This window comes from Apaloderma vittatum, unplaced genomic scaffold, assembly GCF_000703405.1.
Source record: "Apaloderma vittatum isolate BGI_N311 unplaced genomic scaffold, ASM70340v1 scaffold7891, whole genome shotgun sequence".
Classification (NCBI taxonomy): domain Eukaryota; kingdom Metazoa; phylum Chordata; class Aves; order Trogoniformes; family Trogonidae; genus Apaloderma; species Apaloderma vittatum.
The window spans coordinates 37,120-58,807 of NW_009697325.1; the positions used below are offsets into that span (position 1 = coordinate 37,120).

Sequence of the window (21,688 nt, forward strand, 5' to 3'; positions counted from 1 at the left end):
CTCAACTAGACCAGGTTACTCAAGGCCTCATCCAACGTGGCCTTGAACATCTCCAGGGAGGGGGCATCCACAGCCTCTCTGGGCAATCTATTCCTTGTACTGAAGAATTTCTTCCTAAGATTCAATCTAAACCTATTCTCCTTCAATTTAAATCCATTTCCCCTTGTCCTATCAGTGGACACTCTTGTAGAAAGTCCCTCCCCAGCCTTCCTTGTGGGTTCCCTTCAGGTATTGGAAGGCAGTTATAAGGTCCTCCCGGAGTCTTCTCTTCTCTCCAGGCTGAACAATCCCAGCTCCCTCAGCCTGTCCTCGTAGCAGAGGGGCTCCAGCCCCTGGATCATCTTTGTGGCCCTCCTCCGAACTTGTTCCACCTCGTTCCATATCCAACTCATTCCATATTCCCTCTTCCAACTTGTTCCATATCCCTCTTATGATGGGGACACCGGAACTGGACGCAGTGTTCGAAGTAGGTTCTCACAAGAACAGAGTAAAGGGGAAGAATCACCTCTCTTAATCTGCTGGCCACACTCCTCTTGATACATCCCAGGACACCGTTGGCCTTCTGGTCTGCATGAGACCCCTACCGGCTCATGTTGACCTTCTCATCTATCAGTACCCCCAAGTCCTTCTCTTCAGGGCTGCTCTCAACCCACTCTGTGCCCAGTTTGTATTTATGCCTGGGATTGGCCTGACCCAGGTGCGGGACCTTGTACTTAGAACTTGATGAACCTCAAGCAGCTTAGAGCATTCATTTTCTGTTATCTCTATAAGTCTTTTAATAGAAGTCCTTATGTTCTCTTTTTCAAAATATATGTGATGGAGTGTTGCCTTTTTTTTTTCCTCTTAAACAGATGTGACTTGTGAAAGTGGACTTAGATGCTGCATGTGGAAGTGTGTGCTGCTGCTGCCGTGGGAGGTGCTCTCAGTTTGTGAGAGCTGTTAACTGGAAATGTATGTGTAATGAAGAGATGTTCAACTGGGGAAATACGATGGGACAATATTGCTTTGAAAAGCTAGTTATCAGGAAATAAGGTGATGCTTTAGGTATTTGTATCCACATGAGGGAGACAGTGCGACAGGCTCATTTGCCTTAATTGGGGCAAAACTTGCCAACCTGAAGCATGGCGTTGAAGGAGTGATTGAATGCACTGACTGTACCGTTGCCAGCTTCTTCTGCTATTAGCTGATAGGCCTTTACAGATTTTATTTTGCCTTCCTTAGATGTAACGGAGATTTAGATTTCTGAATTGTAAACGAAGCCATTCAACATGTCTTCTGAGTTTTTTCTTTAAAACAAACAAAACCTTAGTGTGGTCATGGCTTTCTCTAATCTTTTGACTTCTGCTTCAATATGTAAAATAATATTCTTTGTCTGTAGAAAACAGTGACTCTTAATTCAGTGCTTTGCTGCTCAGCCTTTACGGAGATGTGGCCAACAGAGTCAGTTAACTATAAATGACAGTCTCTTGGAACAGCTGACGTCAGTACGGTAGATGCTTCTTTATTAGTTTAAAAATAATCATTCTTTGTAGCTTATTTAGAGTCATACACCGTTAGGAAGTTCTGTAGCAATGAGAAACAACCACTTTTTTCAGGGCATCTCTCAGAGGATCTGGAACCTTGCCCAAAGATGCCTGACATTACCCATAGGTAGCATTAATTAGCAAAATGTTTGGAACATACATTTTCCTGTGTTGTTTTACCATGTTGTGAAGAATTGCTTAGCAGGCAGACTTGTTACTTTAGAAATTTATATGGACCAGTTGTAATTAAATAATTTACAGCAACATCTCATATTTAATTACTTGCTGGTATTATTGTCCCCTTTTCAACCTTTCATAGGGGCTTAATTACAGTTAGTTGATACGTTCGTAAACTTTGCTTCCATGGTTTAGCTAAAATAATGACTAGTAAGCTTTCCTGATTTTTAATTTTCTGTACTAGTGTTGAAATGTTATATTTTGTTTTGAAGACAAACCTGCATTGTTTATTAAGTGGTTGACAGGGTTGGTAGATGAGGGGAATCTATACAGTCTCTGAATTATTTCTGAAAACTGAGGTGAACAATCTATTGTTGTAAATTTACAAATTTTTGTTTCAACATAAATATTTAAGCAACTTTATTCTTTCAGAGATGACTTGGGAGATCTTGCTTTGCTTAAGCATGAAGTGAATGTCCTCTGATCATCTGTGCAAATAATCACGCTGCTTCCAAATAAAACTAAAGTGTAAATTGTTCAGACACAACTGAAAACACTAACTTTTTTTGTTCTTGTTTGTTATTTGGAATAATTGGAAGAATACTGTGGGATATCCCTTTAATGTGTTTTTTCAGGCTTTTAACTGCTCATGAGGAGTGTTGCAAAAATAATACCAAGCACATTTGAATGTGTTCTAGAGAAGGACTAAGCTTTGGTTTTTTTCCCAGCTACGTTGTCTGAAGGTAGTAATTTCTTGAGTTTATTGAGGTCTCATTTTCTGATTTTTAAAAGATACATTTACTTGGCATTTTTGCATTTATGTCATATAATTCTATTAAGTCTACCTCTCAAGAATTTAGTGTTTCTTTGTGCTCAGAATAGATATTTAGTCACTGTCTCTTCCTTCCCCTTAACCAGGAGTTAAAAATAAACCTATAGAACAATGGCAATATGAAACAACTCGCGGGCAGTAGTCAAGCTGGAAGCAAGCAGGTACTTAACCAGAGGAATTCTGCTTTGGTGCGCACATGCCTTAGAAGTAGCTATTGTAAAATTTAAAAAAGGAAAAATGCATATGTGGTCTTTTCGGTACCTTCCTTTTACAGACAAGAGACTATGGAAATCTTGGTCTTGCATTAGGGATAATACTAGATTCCTTGAAACATAGTTTCACAGCTGAATTTTTTTCAAATTCTGCATTTTCCCCCACTTTATCCTTTTCTCCTTTCCCTCCTCCAGTCTTTCTCTAATATTCACTACTGGCCTGAACTTGTATATAGCATTATTGTAGCCTTATGTTATAAAAGTGGAAATTTTTAAATGAAAATAATGATTTGTAATAAAGCCTGACAGACTAATTATAGTATTGCATTAATTATTATCTTATTTCAACTCTGTTCCTCTCACAGCTAATTCAGATCCAGGTTTTGGTATTTTTTAATCCCTATCGACACTATGGTTTTTAGAGAGAGAATATACTGGGGAATAATATATAAAAAATCAAGAAATAAAAATTGTCAGATAAACATTTGATTTCTAAAGTGTTGCCTTGAACATGTTAGTAATAGAATACGGGTACTTCTGTTTAAATGTGATCATTTGTGGATCTTTTGGTGAGTGTAGCACCTATATACTATATAATGCAACTTTCAGTCTTCCATTTCTGGATATCTTTATAGCATGTACTGAATAGCAGTCATTAATTCGGAAATCTGTGCATTGTGCAGCTAAGTTGGTACATCACTGATGCGTTTACATTCTTAGTTTTATTTTTTATCCTAAAATGTGTGCAGTTCTTATAAGGATGAAGGTATAGATTGATGTCAGTGCTATGGTGTAGCTTCAAGACTGTAATTTGAAGCTACTTTAGAAAAATACGAATCTTTAGAGATGGTGAAGCTGAAGTTGAATGGAAGTCCTATTAGTGGTGAATTACATGTAAATATTAATAAGGGAAGAGTTCATAGCAAGTCCCGAATTTCGGAAATTGAGCATGATAATTTGCTGAAATTACCTCTGTCTTGAAGATACACAGATGCACCGATTTTCAGTTTTTATTTGAATTTTTAAATGGCGCAGAAAGTGTGCGGGTTAGTATTTAAGCAAGAAAGTGTTTGGAAGTTTTGGTAAATAGCGTCGTACCGGGGTTGTGGTGATGAGGGAAGTTCAGGTGGAAGATGGAGTAAACTGAATGCCTGCTCCATCAAATGACGGCCCTGTGACACGGTGTGGCTGTTACATGTCTCCAGTTCGGTTGCCTTTGCCTTGGTTCCTGCACTTAGTTCCTGTCTTCACATCTTAAGGAAGGTCTGGGAATTGCTTTCTGACAGTTTGCTCTTTCTTTTGCTCCCCCCACCCCTGGCCTTTTTTCAGGATGCTTCATCTGCAGACGTTCGGAAGGCGTATCGAAAGCTTTCACTGGTTTTACACCCAGACAAGAATAAAGATGAAAATGCAGAAACACAGTTTAGGCAAGTAAGTGCAATGTGTGGCAATACAAATTTTACGGAAAATAGAATCAGAATTTTTTATGATGATGTTGTTTCAGTAAGAACAGTGGTGCACCTTTGAAATTACTAAGTTGAATGTTGAATTGCATTTTTCCTGATGTAGCTAGATTAAAAACAAGTATACTTTTTTTGAATTAACTTTTTGAATAACTCAGTATTTACCTGTATATTAAACATGACTTGAACATAATACTTAGACTTACACTCTTAGGAAGAAAATATATTTTGCACTTTATGTAAGACTTGTTATAGTCTTTTCAAAAGCAGCAGGGAAAATTTCTGATTGGTTTGAAGTGCAAGTCATGTGTAGGCATAATTTCATGAAAATAATTAGTTTTTGAATTTTTCCCTTTTGAATCTTTACAAACCATGAGACCGTTGTAGTTAGCTCTACCCTTAAAAGTATACTTCTGGTGACTTAATGCAGGCTACTTCAGTAAGATCTTTAGGATGAAACAAATATTGCCTTTTATTTTTGAGGTGTAACTGAGACAAGACTTAACATGGCAGATGTCAGGAGGGAAAAAAAAGTCTTCTGTAGGAGTTGCCTGTTTGTCTCTGATGCCACTTTGTATATGAACATGTTACTCTTTCTATTGCCTACTGAGATTGCTTCTTAGTGTTGTAGGGAGAAGTAACGAAGGTCATCAGTGGGCAAATGTAAACTATGATACTTCTATTTAAGCTTCATGATATCAATCCTGAAGTCTGAAATAAACTCTTGTGTGGGTTTTTTTTTTCTTTTGCTGTTTTTGTTTTAGTTGGTGGCCATCTATGAAGTTTTAAAGGACGAGGAAAGGAGGCAGAGGTGAGTTAATTTGCACAGCTTCTTAAATAAAACATTCATGCCAGTGATACATTTGACTTAATTGTAATGCTTCAGATGTTTTTTGCGTAATTTAATAATTTGTAATTCCAATGTAGCTGTTTAATTAAAAATTGTATGTGGCTCAAAGGGGAAGCTGGTGTGTATTTTTGTGTGATACACTGTTTTCTTTTAAAACCAGTATTTGAAAAACCTTTAAAAGCTAGCTGTTTTTTTTAGCAGATTCAACTGACAGTCGTGTCTCACTATATTAAAAAGAGGTTTGTTGCATGATATTCAGGGATCATTTCCAGTGTGTGTGGTCTTCAACATTGTTTTCTATTTCTTAGTTCGTCTTTTCTTTCAGACGTATTATCCATAATGCTGCAAACTTTGACACACACAGTATAATTTTAAAAAATAAATGATAGTTGTCCTTACTGCTTCAGGAGCAAGTTCAGCAGTATCTGAAGGTGATAGGATTAAGAACTGAAAATCTGGAGCTGATTGGCTTTCTGGAAGACTGTTTTGAAACCTTTTTTTTTTCTCTTTTGCATGGACAACCATTTAAACTAATGATTATCAGGAAAACTGGGACACTGAAAGAGTTTTGCTTGTGGGTTGGAGATTTAGTAAATCATCTTTTGGCTCACAAGTGTTTAAACAGGGCTTTGTGAGACATTTCTTGAAAGGTTTTTGGCTTTGTAGATGTCCTGGCAGGAGTCCAGGTTTTATAGTACAGATTATCTACTTTTTGATAATCCTCTCTTGAAGTGTCATGAAAAGGTACTTCACAGAAGTATTTTGGAAATTTCTATTTCACTTGTTTATTTCACCTTTCAGAAGAGAATTTCATTGTGAAGTTCTGCTTAAGGAGAGTTTAAATAAAATTATCAGTTAAGTGGTAAAAGGTGTGTTATCCCCAAACCTCTCCCACCTTTTTGTTTATAGCATTGTTTACATACACTTTGTGACATTGCCTCTCTGGAACTTAATTCTGGCATGGAACTTCTAGGAATTTCCTTGGAGCTGTAATAGCAGCTTTTTGCGTGGAAGTGTGATGCCGTAGCTTGTACAAATAACATTTTTAAGCCTTATATATGTTACAAATGTGACTAACTTACCCAACTGGTTTGTAAGAATATTGTTAATTATTGCACCATGGTGATTACAAATGAGAAGTTAAAGCAGCAGTAGATTGTTCTAGCTTAGATTGATTTTATTGGCAACAACTTATTTTGTACTTGACCTCCAGTGTGGAGGTATGGTTGATAGTGCTTGTAGAGTTGATTAAAAAGAGTGTACTGAATTAAATAGTGTTTACCTTCAGAGAATTTTCTGGAAATAATATGCAGAGTTTAGAAAGAACATGTAGGGTAGCAGAGCTATATGGTCTCATTGCTTTGAAAAACTTTATTGATCATGTTTATTACACAGTCTAATGATAAACTCTCGCTTGAGCTTGTAAATGGAGGGTGGTCTGTCCTATTTCCTGTAAGTAAGCGTGGAGGAGCTGCTCCCCCTCTAATGTTGTTTCTGTTGTAACGTAACTCCTGGGTTTCTTCCAACCCTACAGCAAAGGAAAGGGGACATAACTTTCCCACACGTTGTGTGAGGTGATGGCCCTTGTGGAAAAGGCTCAAAGTTTACTGTCATGCCTATGTGCTGCGGAGAAACTGTGCTGCACCCTTTGTCTCTTGGGGTCTGTGAACTTAGTTTTATCCTGATTCCAGAGATACTTATTTGAGTCTGCTTGTAGCAAGGCTTTCTGACAGATTATTTTTTCTTTCCCGTCCCATGGCAGTGTGGTAGTTTTCTGTATCTGAAGTAACTCAAGAAACCTGATGAGATGAGGTGGAAATTAGTTCTCTTTCTTCTAAGTTAATTGGTGAGGAATTCTGGCGGTTTAGCTGGGAAACCCTTCACAACCAGACACCTAAATGGTTTGGGGCACAGGATTACATCACCCTGAGAAGAGGGAGCAGCAGGCATCTGCATGGTGAGGTCAGCTGTACCTGCCCCTTAACTGCTCATCTCAGAAGTGATGTGATCCAGCACCAGTCTTGGTCTGAATACGCAGAGTGGAACCAGCAAAGACAGGAAGAAGTTCCTGCGCTGAGCGATTAACTCGTTATGAAACAATAAAACTGGGTCTAATTACACCCTTCTTCCATGCCTTGTATGTCAGAGGTGTTAATTGTTTCTGTGCATGTACAGAAACAGTGTTTTAAAAAGGCAGATCTGTTGGCCAGATATATGTAGTTGTTTTTCTAAAGCCTTTGTATTTTAATTTTTATCGGTGAAATTTTACTTTATCTGATGGCAGAAGCCCTTATATTCTATGTTGTCATAATTGCTCTATTGACAATTATAACACAAAGCTTTATAATTAAAATGTGGTTTGCTTTTTGAGAAAGTTATATAGTTGCTTATGAAGTGCACAGATATTATGAGTAGTACAACACAACATAGTGATATTACCAAGTTAGTACTTTTCTCTTATGTGCTTTGACTGATATTTAATGTAATTAACACATTCTAGTATTCTAACATTAAACATACATGCAGTTTTTTAGTGTAGCAACATTTATCATTAAATTAAACATACATGCAGCAGAAGGTAGTATTTTTTTTTTTTTTGTACATACTGCAGTTTGTGTGAGAGAAGTTTGTCTTGAGGGTTGGTAGAGATGGCTGTGTTTCCTGAAATACACTTTACTTTAGGGCATTTATTGGTAAATCAGCTTGGCAATGATAAATTTTATTAGCCTTTGATTATTTTTAATTTATGAAGAAGTAGATAGTTTTACACACTTCTATTAATTGTAATTAGGCAAAAATTGCAGATTTTAATTTCATTGTTTGTTACCATTGTAAGGAGCTTTTTTGTACCTATACCAGTCTTATCCTCTGTAACAATGTGGGCTTGATTACAGGAAGCGTTTGCAAAGGAATCAAGATATACTTGTTTAGAGTAGGAAAGGTGTTTATCTTAGCTCTCATTATAATTAAATGTCTGTATTCATAGGTATAAATTGTTCTGGCTGATGTTGCGCTGGATGCCTTTGACAGCTTGAGGAAAAAAGGCCCCCCCCCAAAAAACCCACCAGTTCATGTAGTTCAGAATAGGTCTCATTAATTCAAGGTTATAGTATATCATAACTGTGAAATTATTTGAAATATGAAATGCCGTAGCTCTCTTAAAGGAAAAAGTAAATTATAATTACATTAAAATGGATGATACTGTAATTAGCTGCTACAGTTAATGGATTTTGTTTTTTGCAATGTACCTGATTCTACAAAGAGCTCCAAAAACTGTTTCATGAAACTTTACAGAAGAATGAAATTCTAATGATTTTGCAGTTAGTTACTTGTTCGTACAAGAGTAACAAGTCTTGTACAGAACACTGAGTTTTAAGATGAAGGTTCAATCTATGTTATAAATGAGGAATTTTTGTCTTTTGTTTCTGTACTGGTGCTGTGGGGTTTTTTACTTGCTGACTGCTTCGTTTCAGAGAAAACTGGCAGGCATACACATATGTCAAAGATTTCCTGCGTTCCGTGTACATATATCTGAGGAAAAAATACTCTGGATTTATCTTTTCATTTTAGCTTGCCTTTTTTTTTTTTTCCTTACCATAGGATAACAATTAATATAGGTTGCCAAAAGAACAAGGACTTGTAATTAAATATTGAGGATAGTTCTTGATGCACATGGCTTAACTGTCTTTCATAGATAAGGTTTCGATAGAGAAATTCTGTAATGTGAAATTTGCTTTTTATTGCACCACGTCCTAAATTTGGAAATCAAGATTTTAAAAGTATGGGAAGCTTCTGAGTTTCAGTAGGATCATTTTCCAGTTAAAAACCTAAAAATCACTGATATCTTTATTTTTCAACTACAGAGCTTAATTACTATTGAAAGCAGTGATTTATCTTTTAACAGTATATATTCTAAAAAGTGGGTTATAATAGAAGCTATCTTCCCTTAAAATGGCCAGTCGTGTGAGCCATAATGCTCATTGATAGTAAAATCAATAGAGCATTGATTCTGAGGCTTAATCCTTGGAGACTGTTGTTCAGAACAGCGGACATAGCCCGGTAAACACAGAGTGCTGTTTAAAGTGTTTAATGCAGGAGACTCTGCTGTCTCAATTTATTTTTTCTTAACAGATAATTTATAGTAGAACATGGCTGCCAAACCTTAGTTCGCAATCTTGTTTTGTGTATCGCTGTATTGTTACCATTAGCTTGTATAGACCTTGTTTAATCAGTAGCCACGTTTTCAGCACATCATTTAACAAGCTTTAGTCTATAAAAAATGCAAATACTTGAGAAATGTGTAGGAGTATTAAAAAAAGAATCTTTATTGAATCTACTTGTATTTCTCTGAAGATTTCAATGGGAGAACATTTTTTGCAAAGGTCTTGTTATCAACCTAATTTGTTTAGAAATGGTTCTGTTTCTAAAATATTTTCCTGCGTTCTAACAATGAAATGTTTAGGAAAAGCATTATTATTATTTTTGAAATACTAAAATTCTACTTTTTGTTTAAGATTTAAGTAAAAGTTTTAGTTTTAAAATAACATCCTAAGCAGTTTTTCTGAACAGTTTGTTTTAAGGCATCAGTAGTTAATTCATTCTGACTTACTGGGAAAAGAAAAAACTTACTACTTCAAGTTTTTCAATAATGGATATTAATCTTAGTATTCTTGTAATTGTCATGGAAGGTGAATTTTGTAATGCGAATTTTACTTCTGGTAGCATTCAGAACGCTGTTCAATCCTGAAGTGTTCAATTTTTTGCATAGAAATAACAGTGTCAACTTGAACAAATACTTTATCAGAAGTCAGCTTTTCTATATGTGCTGAATTATAGTATATATTTTAATAGAAAACCAATGCCTCTTTTTCTGCTTAAAAAATGAATTTGCCTGTGGAAATTTTTTTAGTACATCTCCAAGGTATCAATTTAATAACTATCAAAGTAGCTAGTGCAGTTGTTGCATTTAAATTGATTTACATGTCAAGACTGGCAGTTTAGCAGCTGCGCTATTATTCCTGGATCGGTCAATTTACTTGAGAAAAACCTACTACTGAGTTCTACTGACCTGCATGACAATATAGGCCCTATTTCTATTCCTGTAATTAGGCCTGCAACTAACTCAGAATATTTTTAATTAAAATATTTTGGTCAATGTGTTGCACCAAATTAGGCCTTTCAGTGCAGATTTAATTCTGGAAGCACTGTGATTAGAATGTGTAATGAGTTGTGTTCAGTTTCAGATTAACAGGTTGTGCATCTTGAACATACAGGTTTTTGAGTTTACTGTGGAGATTTTTGTTTAAAACTTTACTCAGAGCAGTTAACAAATAGAAAAATCTGGTTTGCATGTCTGTGGTTTATTTTTAAATCGATGATAACATACTGTAAATAAAAGCCCCCAGACGTACTAAGATATTTTGAGACATTTATGTGAAGAAAAAACGACAAGTTATCATAAAATGGTTTCTGTACAGTCAGTAGCATTAGTAAAATTAAACAGTTTTAAAATAGATTGATTTTGGAGACAGCTTTTCAAATAGAAAATCAAAACCATCTAGCTGGGGTGAACTTTGTTTTCTAACATCAAAATCAAGCCTTTAACTTAAATTCCTGTCTGACACAGAATGGATGTTAAGTCTGGCAGCATTTTTACTTCATGGATATCGTGCTATTAAAGGACAAAAAAAGTGCAAAGATACTTCTCCCCTCCCCCCAGCACTTGTGCTTTTAATTTGTAAAAGAGGTTTCTAGTGTTTGAGGCTTTTATTTTTCACTACCTATTTAGTAGTTTGTTGCTTGTTATTTACTTCTGTCGTGAAGACTTGTCCACTGGTTACTACGCAGGTAGAACACTTGTACATTTCCAAAGCCTGTTATTTCAGAAGTGAATGAACTCAATGTGGGGGCGTTATGGGAGCAATCGAACTGCGGTGGGTTTTTTGTTTTGGTCTGAGTCTTTTTCCCCTTGCAAAAGACTAGATACATTTCCCCAGCATTTGGTTTTGGATTGTTTATTTCCAGATGCAAGGCTCACAGCTGTCTAACCAAGGCATTGCACTATTAAAAGAGAAATTCCTAAATGATCTTTCATATGTATTATTCAAGCAGTCTGTGGATTATCATTTGTTTTGTTTTATAATTGGGTGGTTTGGCTTATTTAATTTTTAGCTCTCCATGAAAGCCTGTTATATTTACTACTCTAGGTATGATGATATTCTGATCAATGGACTACCAGATTGGCGACAGCCTGTATTCTACTACAGGCGGGTGAGAAAAATGAGCAATGCTGAGCTGGCATTACTCTTGTTCATTATACTCACAGTGGGTCATTATGCTGTGGTTTGGTCAATCTACCTGGAAAAACAGCTGGTAAGTATTGGTAATAAATCAAACTTGCTTCAGTTATTAGTATTGAATTATTAGTATTGAATTTCCTGAAGAAGTTTGCATATTATAGAGATTTCTACCTCTTCTCCCATTTTGAATTTCTTGCATTTTAAAATGGTTGTACTTAAAATAGTCTCATTATAGATTGAGATATTCAACATATCTAAAAGGACATATTTTTTCTAGATTTGGTAATAAATAGCAAGAGATGGTTCTTTGGTTTTTAATGGAAGGAAGAAGAATAAAAACTCTTCTGTGATGTTGACACGGAATCATATGCTGCTGTAGTTGTGTCTGCGGTTCTCCTAAATGCTGTTTAAAAATAAACAGGTTTTATTCATTTTAAAGTCATACTTGCTTTGCTTTTATTCTTAGCTAGATGCTTTTTTTGTTTTGGGTTTTTGTAAACAGGATAGGCATTAGTAAGCAGTATAAAAACCACATTATTTTTTAATTATTTTTGTCATATGAAAATCTGTTGCACTTAGAAGGCTAGAGAAAAACCTAAACATAACTGGGAAAATATTCATATATTAGCATCTATTTACTATTTTTTTTTATTATTTTCCACTGCATTATTGAAGTTGATGAATGAGAAAGGAGGCGAGTTGAATGCTTTCTCCTCTTAGAAAACTTTGATTGCTATGGAGATACACATGAGTGACAGAACTGGACTTCATGTGTGTTTAAAGACTGGATACCATGGCAACAGTTATTGTTAAGATAGATCATTTTACTTAATCATGTAGGACCCCTCGATACATTTGCATAAATGCTACTCTACTGTTTACCCTTCACAGAAGAGTCCCAGTAACATTTGTGGTTTACATGTTAATGATGACCTGTAACCGTAGTTCTTTCTCCATCAAGGATGAACTGCTTAGCAGAAAAAAGAGAGAGAAGAAGAAAAAAACAGGAGGCAGAAGTACAGATGAAGCTAAACTTGCTGCTCTAGACAAAAATGAAAGGTGGGAAGAAACTGTCTTGTGTTCCAGATTGTAAAAAAACCAACCAAACAAACAAAACACCAAACCAAAAAAACCTGTCGGTGACTGCTTTAGTTCTGTTGTTTTCTCCTTGCATCTTTGAAATATTTTATGAGAAAAATACTGTAGTAACAGCCGTTACTGATGTAAAGTGTGCTAGTCTAGATGCGTTTTCAGGTTTTGATTTGTGAATAAATGTGTGGTGTTTATTCAGCAGATGAACAATAATTGAAAGATGGAGGCTGAATTAATGGTGTCTGGCTTATATAGGTGCATTACTTCTATGAGTTGATTTTAGAAGATTTGCATTTTTTTCCATCGTTAAAGGTTTTTGCTTTTGATCAAAGTTAACAAATTTCATTTTATTTAAGCTTAGTTTGTTAGCATGCAAAGCAAGGAGTTTTTATGGGGTTTTATTGCTTGTCTCATTTAATGCTTTTTATCTGATTAATGCAAAACCAAGTGTGTTGGTGGAGGCTTCTAACACCATTGTTTGTTAAGAAACACATCGGGAAATAGTGACTTTCACTACACTCCAAAAGATACCACCATTTCTTCTATTGATTCATAGAAAGAAATAAAGGGTTTAAATAGTTCACACAGCAGGGGCATGAACTGGATCAATGCAGGATGGAGATCAGAGACCATTCTGCCTGTCGTCTTTCCTGATGACATCAGTGAGTAATGCTCCAGTGAACTGCAAATGACATTAATTTTTATGTATTGTTTTGTTTATGCTACAGTCTTCATATCTGGTTGTCAGCACTTGTGAACACTTGGTTGAGGCTTCAGGGTTTTCTGGTTTTTTTGTGGGGTTTTTTATTGTTGTTTTTTTTTTTGAACTGAAGTGATTATGTGCTTACGAATTTATTTTGTTGAAGAAAAGACCTTTTTAAAAGATTAAAATACAGCAATAATGTTAGCTGTTACATATTTTGAAAATATGTCTTTAATCTCATGTAGTTACACATTTTTTTAAAGGAGTTGACAAGTGCTAACCAACTTGAAGAATAATGGGAAAGTTCTTTGAGATTGTGTGGCTGTGATGAAAACTTACAGTTTTATTTGACTGCAGAGTACTGGAGAAACCACAGTGGCATGACTTGCTTCCATGCAAGCTGGGAATATGGTTCTGTCTCACTGTGAAAGCTTTACCTCAGCTATTCCAGGTAATAGTAGTGATTTTAAGTTATAGTACTTAATTTTTCTTGACAGTGTTGTTATGCATAATCAGATGTATAGCAGTTCTACTAAATTTTTTTGGCTCAAGGACATACCGTATATTTATATACACATATACAAAATCGCTATTTGGAGACAAGTTTAATATCCTAATTTCATCAAAATATGAATATATTTTAAATATATGTATTAAATAGATTTAAGGTGCTAAGGGATTCTAGGCAAAACTAAAAGAATTAGTGATGGGAGAGGGGTGATATATATACATCTGATTAGAAATAACAGTGTCTTTTAGTGATCTGTTAACAAAAGTATTTTTATCTCAAATAGGCAAATGCTACGTTTTCATAGCAAATATAATTGTCATTTAAATTTGGAGGAACAGTGAAATTACTTCTTTTGATTTTGTTTTTTCTAAAGTCACTGGATAATGATATAAATTGATTCATGAAATTACGAAGGTAAAGTAACCAAGGCATGGTTGTAATTTATAAACAGAAACATGGTAGACTTGCCCGCAGTTGTGTTTTTATAATCTAAGACTGTAAACTGTAAAATTTAACTGATACTCAGTCACTGTATTGACAGATCAATTATTAGAATAACTTTTTTAATATCACATGGTCTTTCTTTTCATTTCTCTTGAATACGCCCAATTGGTTTTAATACCCTTGTCACTGTGAATGAAGATGTATCAGGGAACACAAAGTGGATTTTTTTCAGTTTACAGAGATAATGAGTATTAATTCTGAAGCATAAATAGTATAAATGGCATCAGTGCTCAATTTCTGTGTTCAAGTTAGCAAACGCTTGTAAAAGTTATAAATACAATGAAGTCCAGTCTTTCAGCATCTGTTTTTATAGCCTTTAACTTTTCCTACAAAGAGATCTAAAAGTTAATATCTCATCCTCTTGTAAAAGTTTCATCAGAACCTTTCTTTTTGCAAGTTTTTAAAGCAAAAATTATGCTGCTTAATTAGTCAACTATCGTGTCCAAATTAAGCTTTGACGTTCATCCCTCATTGAGGTGGGTCAGATAGAAAGACTTAAGTTCAGCAGTTGCTGTTGCTGCATTTTTGAAACTTTCTTCATAATGATAATATTTTCCCTTTTGCCTTAATTGCTAAACATTCAAAATATTACAGAATGTAGTATGATTCATAAAGAATTTTAAATTAGGACTTCTTACAGTCTTTCTGAACTGTAATTTTCTCTTTTTTATGACTTTGGCTTCTTATCAGACTATCTTAATGTAACAGGTTTCAGATTTACTGTTCAGAAAGCAGCTCCTCTGTCTGCCACAACAGGCAGAATACCATGAAAGTGATGTTTTGCACTTTGTAGACACCTAGCCAATACCTCTTGCTGTGGATTTTAAATCTATTAAATTAATGATAGTGGGGGGAAAAAAAAAAGCTATCCAATAACTCATGGAAAATTGGAGACCAGCAAGCCAGGGCTTGGTGTCAGGGAACGTGTGATGTAGAGGAGTTGAGAGCAAGAAGGCTTTGGAGCAAGGAGGAAGGGAAGAGATGGGGTTCTGGAATAAATTGCTCCATATGTAAATTACACTTCTGCTTAATTCCAGGGTTTAGGGTTTTGTGTTATTGTTTAAGATTATGGCAATTATATAACTTAAAATGCAATAAAATCCAAGTAACCTTCAATATTAAGAATATTAAGGACTTCAGGTAACTGAAATAAATTACTGTAGCTTATTAGTTAACCATACTTAAGTATTATGTTTTCCTGAGAGCAGCAGTGACCTCATGTTGGAGATGTTTTCCAAAACGACATCTCAAAGGATACCTTTTATGTCGTAGCTAGCTGGACAGACACCTCTGGGCTCTTTCTGAGTTGTATTAAAGGCTTGAGCAAGTTCTACCTTAATTGCAGTTAACATGTAACAAAAAGTAGCTGTAATTACAAGATTATACCCTGGTACAGAGATGCTATTTTGAATATAAGTGCTTTTCTCTTGAATAACAGGCTAACAGAGACTTGAGATTTCAGAGTATTTCAGGCTCTTAGTTTAATTATAATCACTAGGGCAGCTTATCTAGAAGTTAAGACTCCTGGAGATACGGAGTAGTGGTAGATGTGCTAGTTACATATGCAAATTATTTGGGGAGGTGTTACAGTGGTTAACATAAGGATTTTAGTGGTTTATTGAGTTAATCTAAATGATTTCTTCAATCATTTAAGAGGCAACAAATTATTTTCAAAGTTGGCTGTCATTCATCTGCAACTACTGGATTGTAGGTAACTTCTGAAACTGCTTCCGTATTTAAATGAACCCTGTCTGGGACAGAAGAGGGTAGGATTTAGCAGTACTTTTGATTAAATGTTGCTTCTGCCACTCAGTAAAGCCCTGTGAGTGAAATAGCTGAACTGCTTCCTCACTTAAGGAAGCAAAACCACCTGCATGTACACTACTAGCTCTTCCTCAAAGGAAACTTTTATTAAAAAAAACATCAAAAGCACAAAAGAAAGGACCAAAGAAAAAGCCACCACCAAACCAAAACAAGAACAACAGCAAAAAAAAAACCCACCTCAAAAAAAACCACCCCCCAAAACCGCCCCAAAAAACGAAAGGAGAAGTCAAATTGAACTTTTTACCAGCTCTTGTATTAATTCCTTTTATCTAGCATCCATCTTTCCCCCCATTAGTTAATGTGAATATTCTACTTACAACAGCTCCATCTGAGGATTCAGGTTGCTGAGCTTCTGCCCATGCTAGCTCTCATTTATCCAATTGAGTGTCTTTCTCCTACTTCCCCTCCTCCTTCAAAATGTCAGATTTCAGAAGGAGGCACTTAAAATAATTAAGGTGGGCCTTTGCTGAAGAAAAATGCTTTGTTTGCATGCCCTTATGATGGCCTATGCCATTTTATTGTAGTCTGTGTTTTATGTCAAGAAACTGGAAGAAAAATGGGTGAGAGGAGGATGAGAGAAAGTAAAAAATGATTGGATTTTTTTTTTTAAACCATTGACAATTGTATTTTGAGAGAGACTACATCGGTTTTTATATCTACACATTTAGTTTCATTAAATTTTGGGGGGTGAAAACAATGTCTTCAAGATTGAAGAAGTGAACGGAAAAGAATACATAAAATGTATCATAAATCAAATATCTGTAGTGTGAAAGAAACATTAAGCAGAGCATAAATTACATTGACTATTACCAAGTCTAATTCTTATAATGTAGGCTCAATAAATGACCTGGAAGAAGGATGTGTTTTTTAAAAAATAAATAAAAGAAGAATAGTAGAAAAGAAACAGAACTCAGTTAAAATGCTTATTGGAACTGAAAATTGTTCTTACAAAGAAATAAACCAGCGTAAATAGTAGTGTGCAAGGATTTCAGTTCAAATGGTGAATGTGATCTGGAATACACAGTTGTGTTAAGGATACTTTTGTTTTGTGGGTGATCAGTCATATGTAAATCACAGTTTATTCTCAAAACAGCTGACTAGTTTTGTTTTTTTTTCCTTTGGAGATGCAGACATACAACTTTAGAAAAGTGGTCTTAAAAGTGTTGTTAATTAGTCTTAAGAAAATATTTCCTTTAGAAAACAAAACATAGGAGTGTTTCTTGGTGTTGCTGTCAACTGCTTTTCTTCCACCTTGATGTGGTAACGTTTAGCGCAAAGCACTAGGAGATTTTTTTTTTATTAGTTAGATTATGAGTTCGCTGTTATCCTCAGTGCAATGAAGCAGAAAGCATTTTTGTTTGTTTCAGACAGAAACTTCTCTGTTATTCTCTATAACAGTGTAGGTGTGGTGCATACGTCCCAGCAGCGAACTGTTGAAACAACTTCTGGTGGCTCGCAAGTAATGAGAAGGCCATTAAAGCTCCAAACATGGTTGCACTGGGTATAAAACCTAGTGAGATTATCAACAAAGCTTTCAATTGCAATTGAAACTTTTGTTTATAAAGACCTTTGTGTAGCATGAAGTGAATTAAAACAAAAAGGCCAGTAAGTTATTTTTATGTAGACTACCAGATGGTAATTACTGTAGCTGATTTAGTAGCCTGGAATAGATTCAAACTAGTGACCCAGAGGTGTTTAATTTCTTGGCATTTTGTCCTCAGGTTTTCTTTTAATCCATGATTACATTTCAACACCTGTTTAGAGATGGTTCAGCTTTGGCCTTAAACGGATTGGCAGTGTGTCATTAAACTCAAGAGGCTTTGCCAGCAGGGCATCTCCTTTGGCAAAGTTAGCTTTTAAGCAAGATTTGATTAGGTCAGCAAACATTTGTGTGCATTGTTTTTGTCTTCACGTACCACTTTATGTAAAATCATTGTGTGAAATTAAAAGAAGATTTATTGCATTTAATAACATGCCTTAAAAAGAGATTTTTTTGGAAGAGATTTATTCAAGTCAGTAAGGTTAAATATCCCCTTAATTCCCAGCTTTACAGGGTTTTGATGTGCTCCAACTTACTGTACAGCACCAGTGTTGATGTAAATTGTGGGGCGCGAGCAATTGCAGGATGTGTGGCACAAGCGATTGCCCATTTGCTCTGTTTCTTGCTATTTTGCAGCTGTTGGGAGAACCAAATTAGGGATGAAGCTCTTGACCCTGAGGTCAATTAGAAGCTTAGAAGCAGGTCAGAGGAGAGTTGATGGTAAAACAAGTATTTCGGGTGTATGCAAGTGAACAAAAATAGTGTCTGACACAGGGTACATACAGTCTGAGGCTCTGGAGACAAAATGTGCTTTGCTGCAAAAGTTTTAGGTAAATGTAAGATACTAAGGAAATTTGCCTTTAACTGCCTGCTGTTCTGCGGCAGTCAGTTTTGCTCTGCTCCTCCAAGTTACTTACGGTGTGTCTGCACACCCCAGCATACATGATAAGGGAACGTACCTCCAAGAGCAGCTCCTGTGTTCGCAGCGATGCTGGCTCTCCTTTGACAGCGCTGTTCGGTGTGAGGCTTCACAGGGAGGCCTTGCAGCTCTGGCCTCAGCTTCCCCTTCTTTGGCTTTTGTTGCGCCGCTATGGCAGTGGAATATCCCGCAGATAGGCCAGTAGCTCAGCTGGCTGCTGGTCACCCGTCACGTCCAAGGCTTGGGAACCACGCTTCCACTGCCTGCTGGCTGTAAGAGCCTCGCCACACCTTGTACTATTCCAAGGTCAAAGAATGATTTTCTGGTTATAGTAGAGGAAGTAATGCAATTCCTATTTATTTACTCGTTTGCCTTTGAGTAAAATGCCAAAGAGAAACATAAATCATAATGTTTAAATTTTTTTTAACATTATTTCTAATTATAATGCATCGATATTACTAGTTTATAAGCTTGTCAAAAGAGTGCTTTTGCTGTGGTATAATAGCTGGCATTTTTATTGTGTAGAAATAGCAAATTGAAGATCAGATGTTACAGTAATTTTGACTCCTTTTTCTCTCCAGATTTTTTTTTTTAATAAATTGCACAAGAATACTGTACTAAAAAAGACCAGAAAATAGTTCAAGAACATCATACAAATATTAATCTTTAAGTTTATAGATTGATGTAATAAGAATGAATGCACATTAAGTGAATTCAATATGCTGATTTTAAGTATACTTGTGGGAAAGTTTCAAGTTAACTGTAAATTCTGAGGGGATGCATGTATAAGTCCCTCACCCAGAGAACTAAAATGTGAAGCTGCTTCTGTAATTTTCATTTGTGGTTCTATCACAAAATCTGTAATGAAAATTCACATATGGCTAATACAGAAAGTTGTTTCCAATGTTTGCCTTATTTCTTCTAATCTGTAATTTCTGAGGTAGACCAGAAAGCCAGGAAGATTAGCTGGAGGGAGAAAAAACCCACAAAGCAAACAAACCAGCAAAACCTCATCACCCTTCCCAAAAGTCAAGGAGAGGCTGGAGTGACTGAGTCTTACTCAGAACTGAAGTTTTTAGTTCCAGGATTGGTACAGTTTGAGTAAATGCTATATCTGATTTTAAAACAACAAAAACAATAAAACCAAACATACACCCCCCCCCCCCCCCCCCCCAAAGCCTAACCAAAACCCCAAGCTCGCAAACAAATTAGAAATTCCTTAACGGTCCAAGCTTTGTATTTGTATTATTGAAGGTGAAGTATACATGAGGTATAAAATTTTGGGTTTGCACAAATTTCACATATTTCATACTGGACTGGATGATCTCTAGAGGTCTCTTCCAACCCATAACATTCTATGAATCTATATATTTTAAGCCGTTTGGAGAAAGATCCTCTAAAAGAAGAATCATTACTCAATCTTGGAGAAGGAGTATTTGATAGGAAAAGGCTGTATCTGCATTGCCTGTGTTTTTTATGGCCCTAAAATGTTTATACTGAGGCAAAGTGACTATTTAAATTTATCAGTTTTGAAAAGTGAAAAATCTGCACATACGTCTATTTTGAAGTACTACCAACGCTGCACATGCTTAAAACAAATATTCCTGTTTAGGCTAATACTGCTGAAATTGAAAACATGCTGATTTATGTTAAGGCAGAAGTTTTCTTCAAAGAACTTCCTAATTTAAGCTGTTTTCCAGTCTGTTTTCCCTTTTGACTTATACGGTCTAATACTTGTGTAGTTTGTGTCTGTGGCTAAAATCTTTACTCAGGTCTGTTTTTTAATTTCTCTTTATAACCTGTGGAGCCATTTCTTTTTGCTTTTGTGGGAAGGATTTGATTTTTCAAATCTTCAGGATCCCCTTTGGTTAAATTTACTTTTTATGTGTACATTTTAATGTGTGCTTCACAAAGTACAGTCTCTCTTTTTTGTGATTACAGTATCAGCCATGATAAACTGTGATTAATAGGATAAAAGACTAATGTTGCCTTTGTTAGTTGCTTATTACTGCATTTGCGGTGATAATCCGTTTTATATCTATAAAGAAGCAATGCTACTACATTTGATTTAGGTGCTTCTGACTAGTTTTCTTTGTTGTTCAGCTATTGTGTCTCATTTTCATCTGAGCCACATTTCCAATTGTTCTGTGATTGACATACTGGAGAGATTGACAGTTACCCCCTAGTGCCTGCTGTCTGGAGATCCCACAAGCAATAATGGATTTTACACCAGAATTTAGCATCAAATATTGGCTTTCAGTGTGAAATGGGTTAAATTTAAATGCTGGCTAATTGTAGCCATTTTGAAGTCATAGCCTTAAACAAAAGCATTTTTGGGATATCAGTATGTCTGAGTCCCGGGTATGCCACACAGGCCAAATGTCTCAAACTTACAGCACAAGTCAGCCATTACATTTGTGGCTCTTTCTGTGTCTTAATCATGCAAATAGTCTGAATCTGACTACACGGAAAGTTTCCATATGTGGTGGGGAATTCATTTTTCTTGTAAACAGAAAAGAGAACCAGGGTTGATCCTAATCTTGTAATTCAGTGTTCTAACATAGAAACTGGATGTATTTCCTCAAAGCCTTTGTATCTGCTGATAATGGTAGTCCTCCCGTACCTATACACATTTATTTTTTTTTTAGCCCCAAATTCTGCCAAACCCCACCTCTTACTCATCCCCCAAAATGAAACTACGTAAACCTGGCAGAGGAATGTAATTTCCCGTTTTCTCTACCAAAATGTATAGACAGACAGAGAGTAAGAAGAGGTATTTTGGAAGGAGATGAAACCTAGAGACTTTCTATAGGAGTTTGTCCGAGGTGTTCTTCAGCTGTGCTGGCTCGTATTCCTGAGAGGTCTCTGCAGTGTTACGAAGCTCTGCTCAGAGCTGGGTTGTTATTCGGTCCTGAGTTCTCCCAGCTCCTTTAAGCGTCTTTGAAGGTATGAATGTCAGTATAGTGCAAAGAAGAACAGTTGTGTCATAGTATATTTGCAGGAACCAATGTGTTTTGGATGACTTCTGCAATTAGAGGCACCAGTAATTATTGCTTAACTCAGTTTTTATTTTCAAGATTTATGAAGGTGTCTTATTTTGTTTTTAATGAGACCAGGTTTTGTTCAAATTTATGGAACTATAGTTAAAATGTAAAAATATTTACTGATGTTTTAGTATACATTCTACATTAAAATTTAAACCCCCCTTTATATGTAAGAAGTGGACTGCTAATGAAATA

At 35.7% G+C, this 21,688-nt stretch overlaps 1 protein-coding gene across 1 annotated transcript in view; it reads left to right on the forward strand.

The window, feature by feature from the left end:
- Positions 1–4,073: 4,073 nt before the first annotated feature.
- Positions 4,074–21,688, forward strand: part of DNAJC1 (DnaJ (Hsp40) homolog, subfamily C, member 1) — a gene marked incomplete at its 5' end in the record, with an annotated part of 64,750 nt that continues 47,135 nt past the window's right edge. The window contains 5 exons of the mRNA XM_009877595.1: positions 4,074–4,175; positions 4,972–5,018; positions 11,264–11,429; positions 12,318–12,415; positions 13,509–13,602. Coding sequence (XP_009875897.1) covers positions 4,074–4,175; positions 4,972–5,018; positions 11,264–11,429; positions 12,318–12,415; positions 13,509–13,602 — 507 coding nt within the window. The remainder of the gene's footprint in view (positions 4,176–4,971; positions 5,019–11,263; positions 11,430–12,317; positions 12,416–13,508; positions 13,603–21,688) is intronic.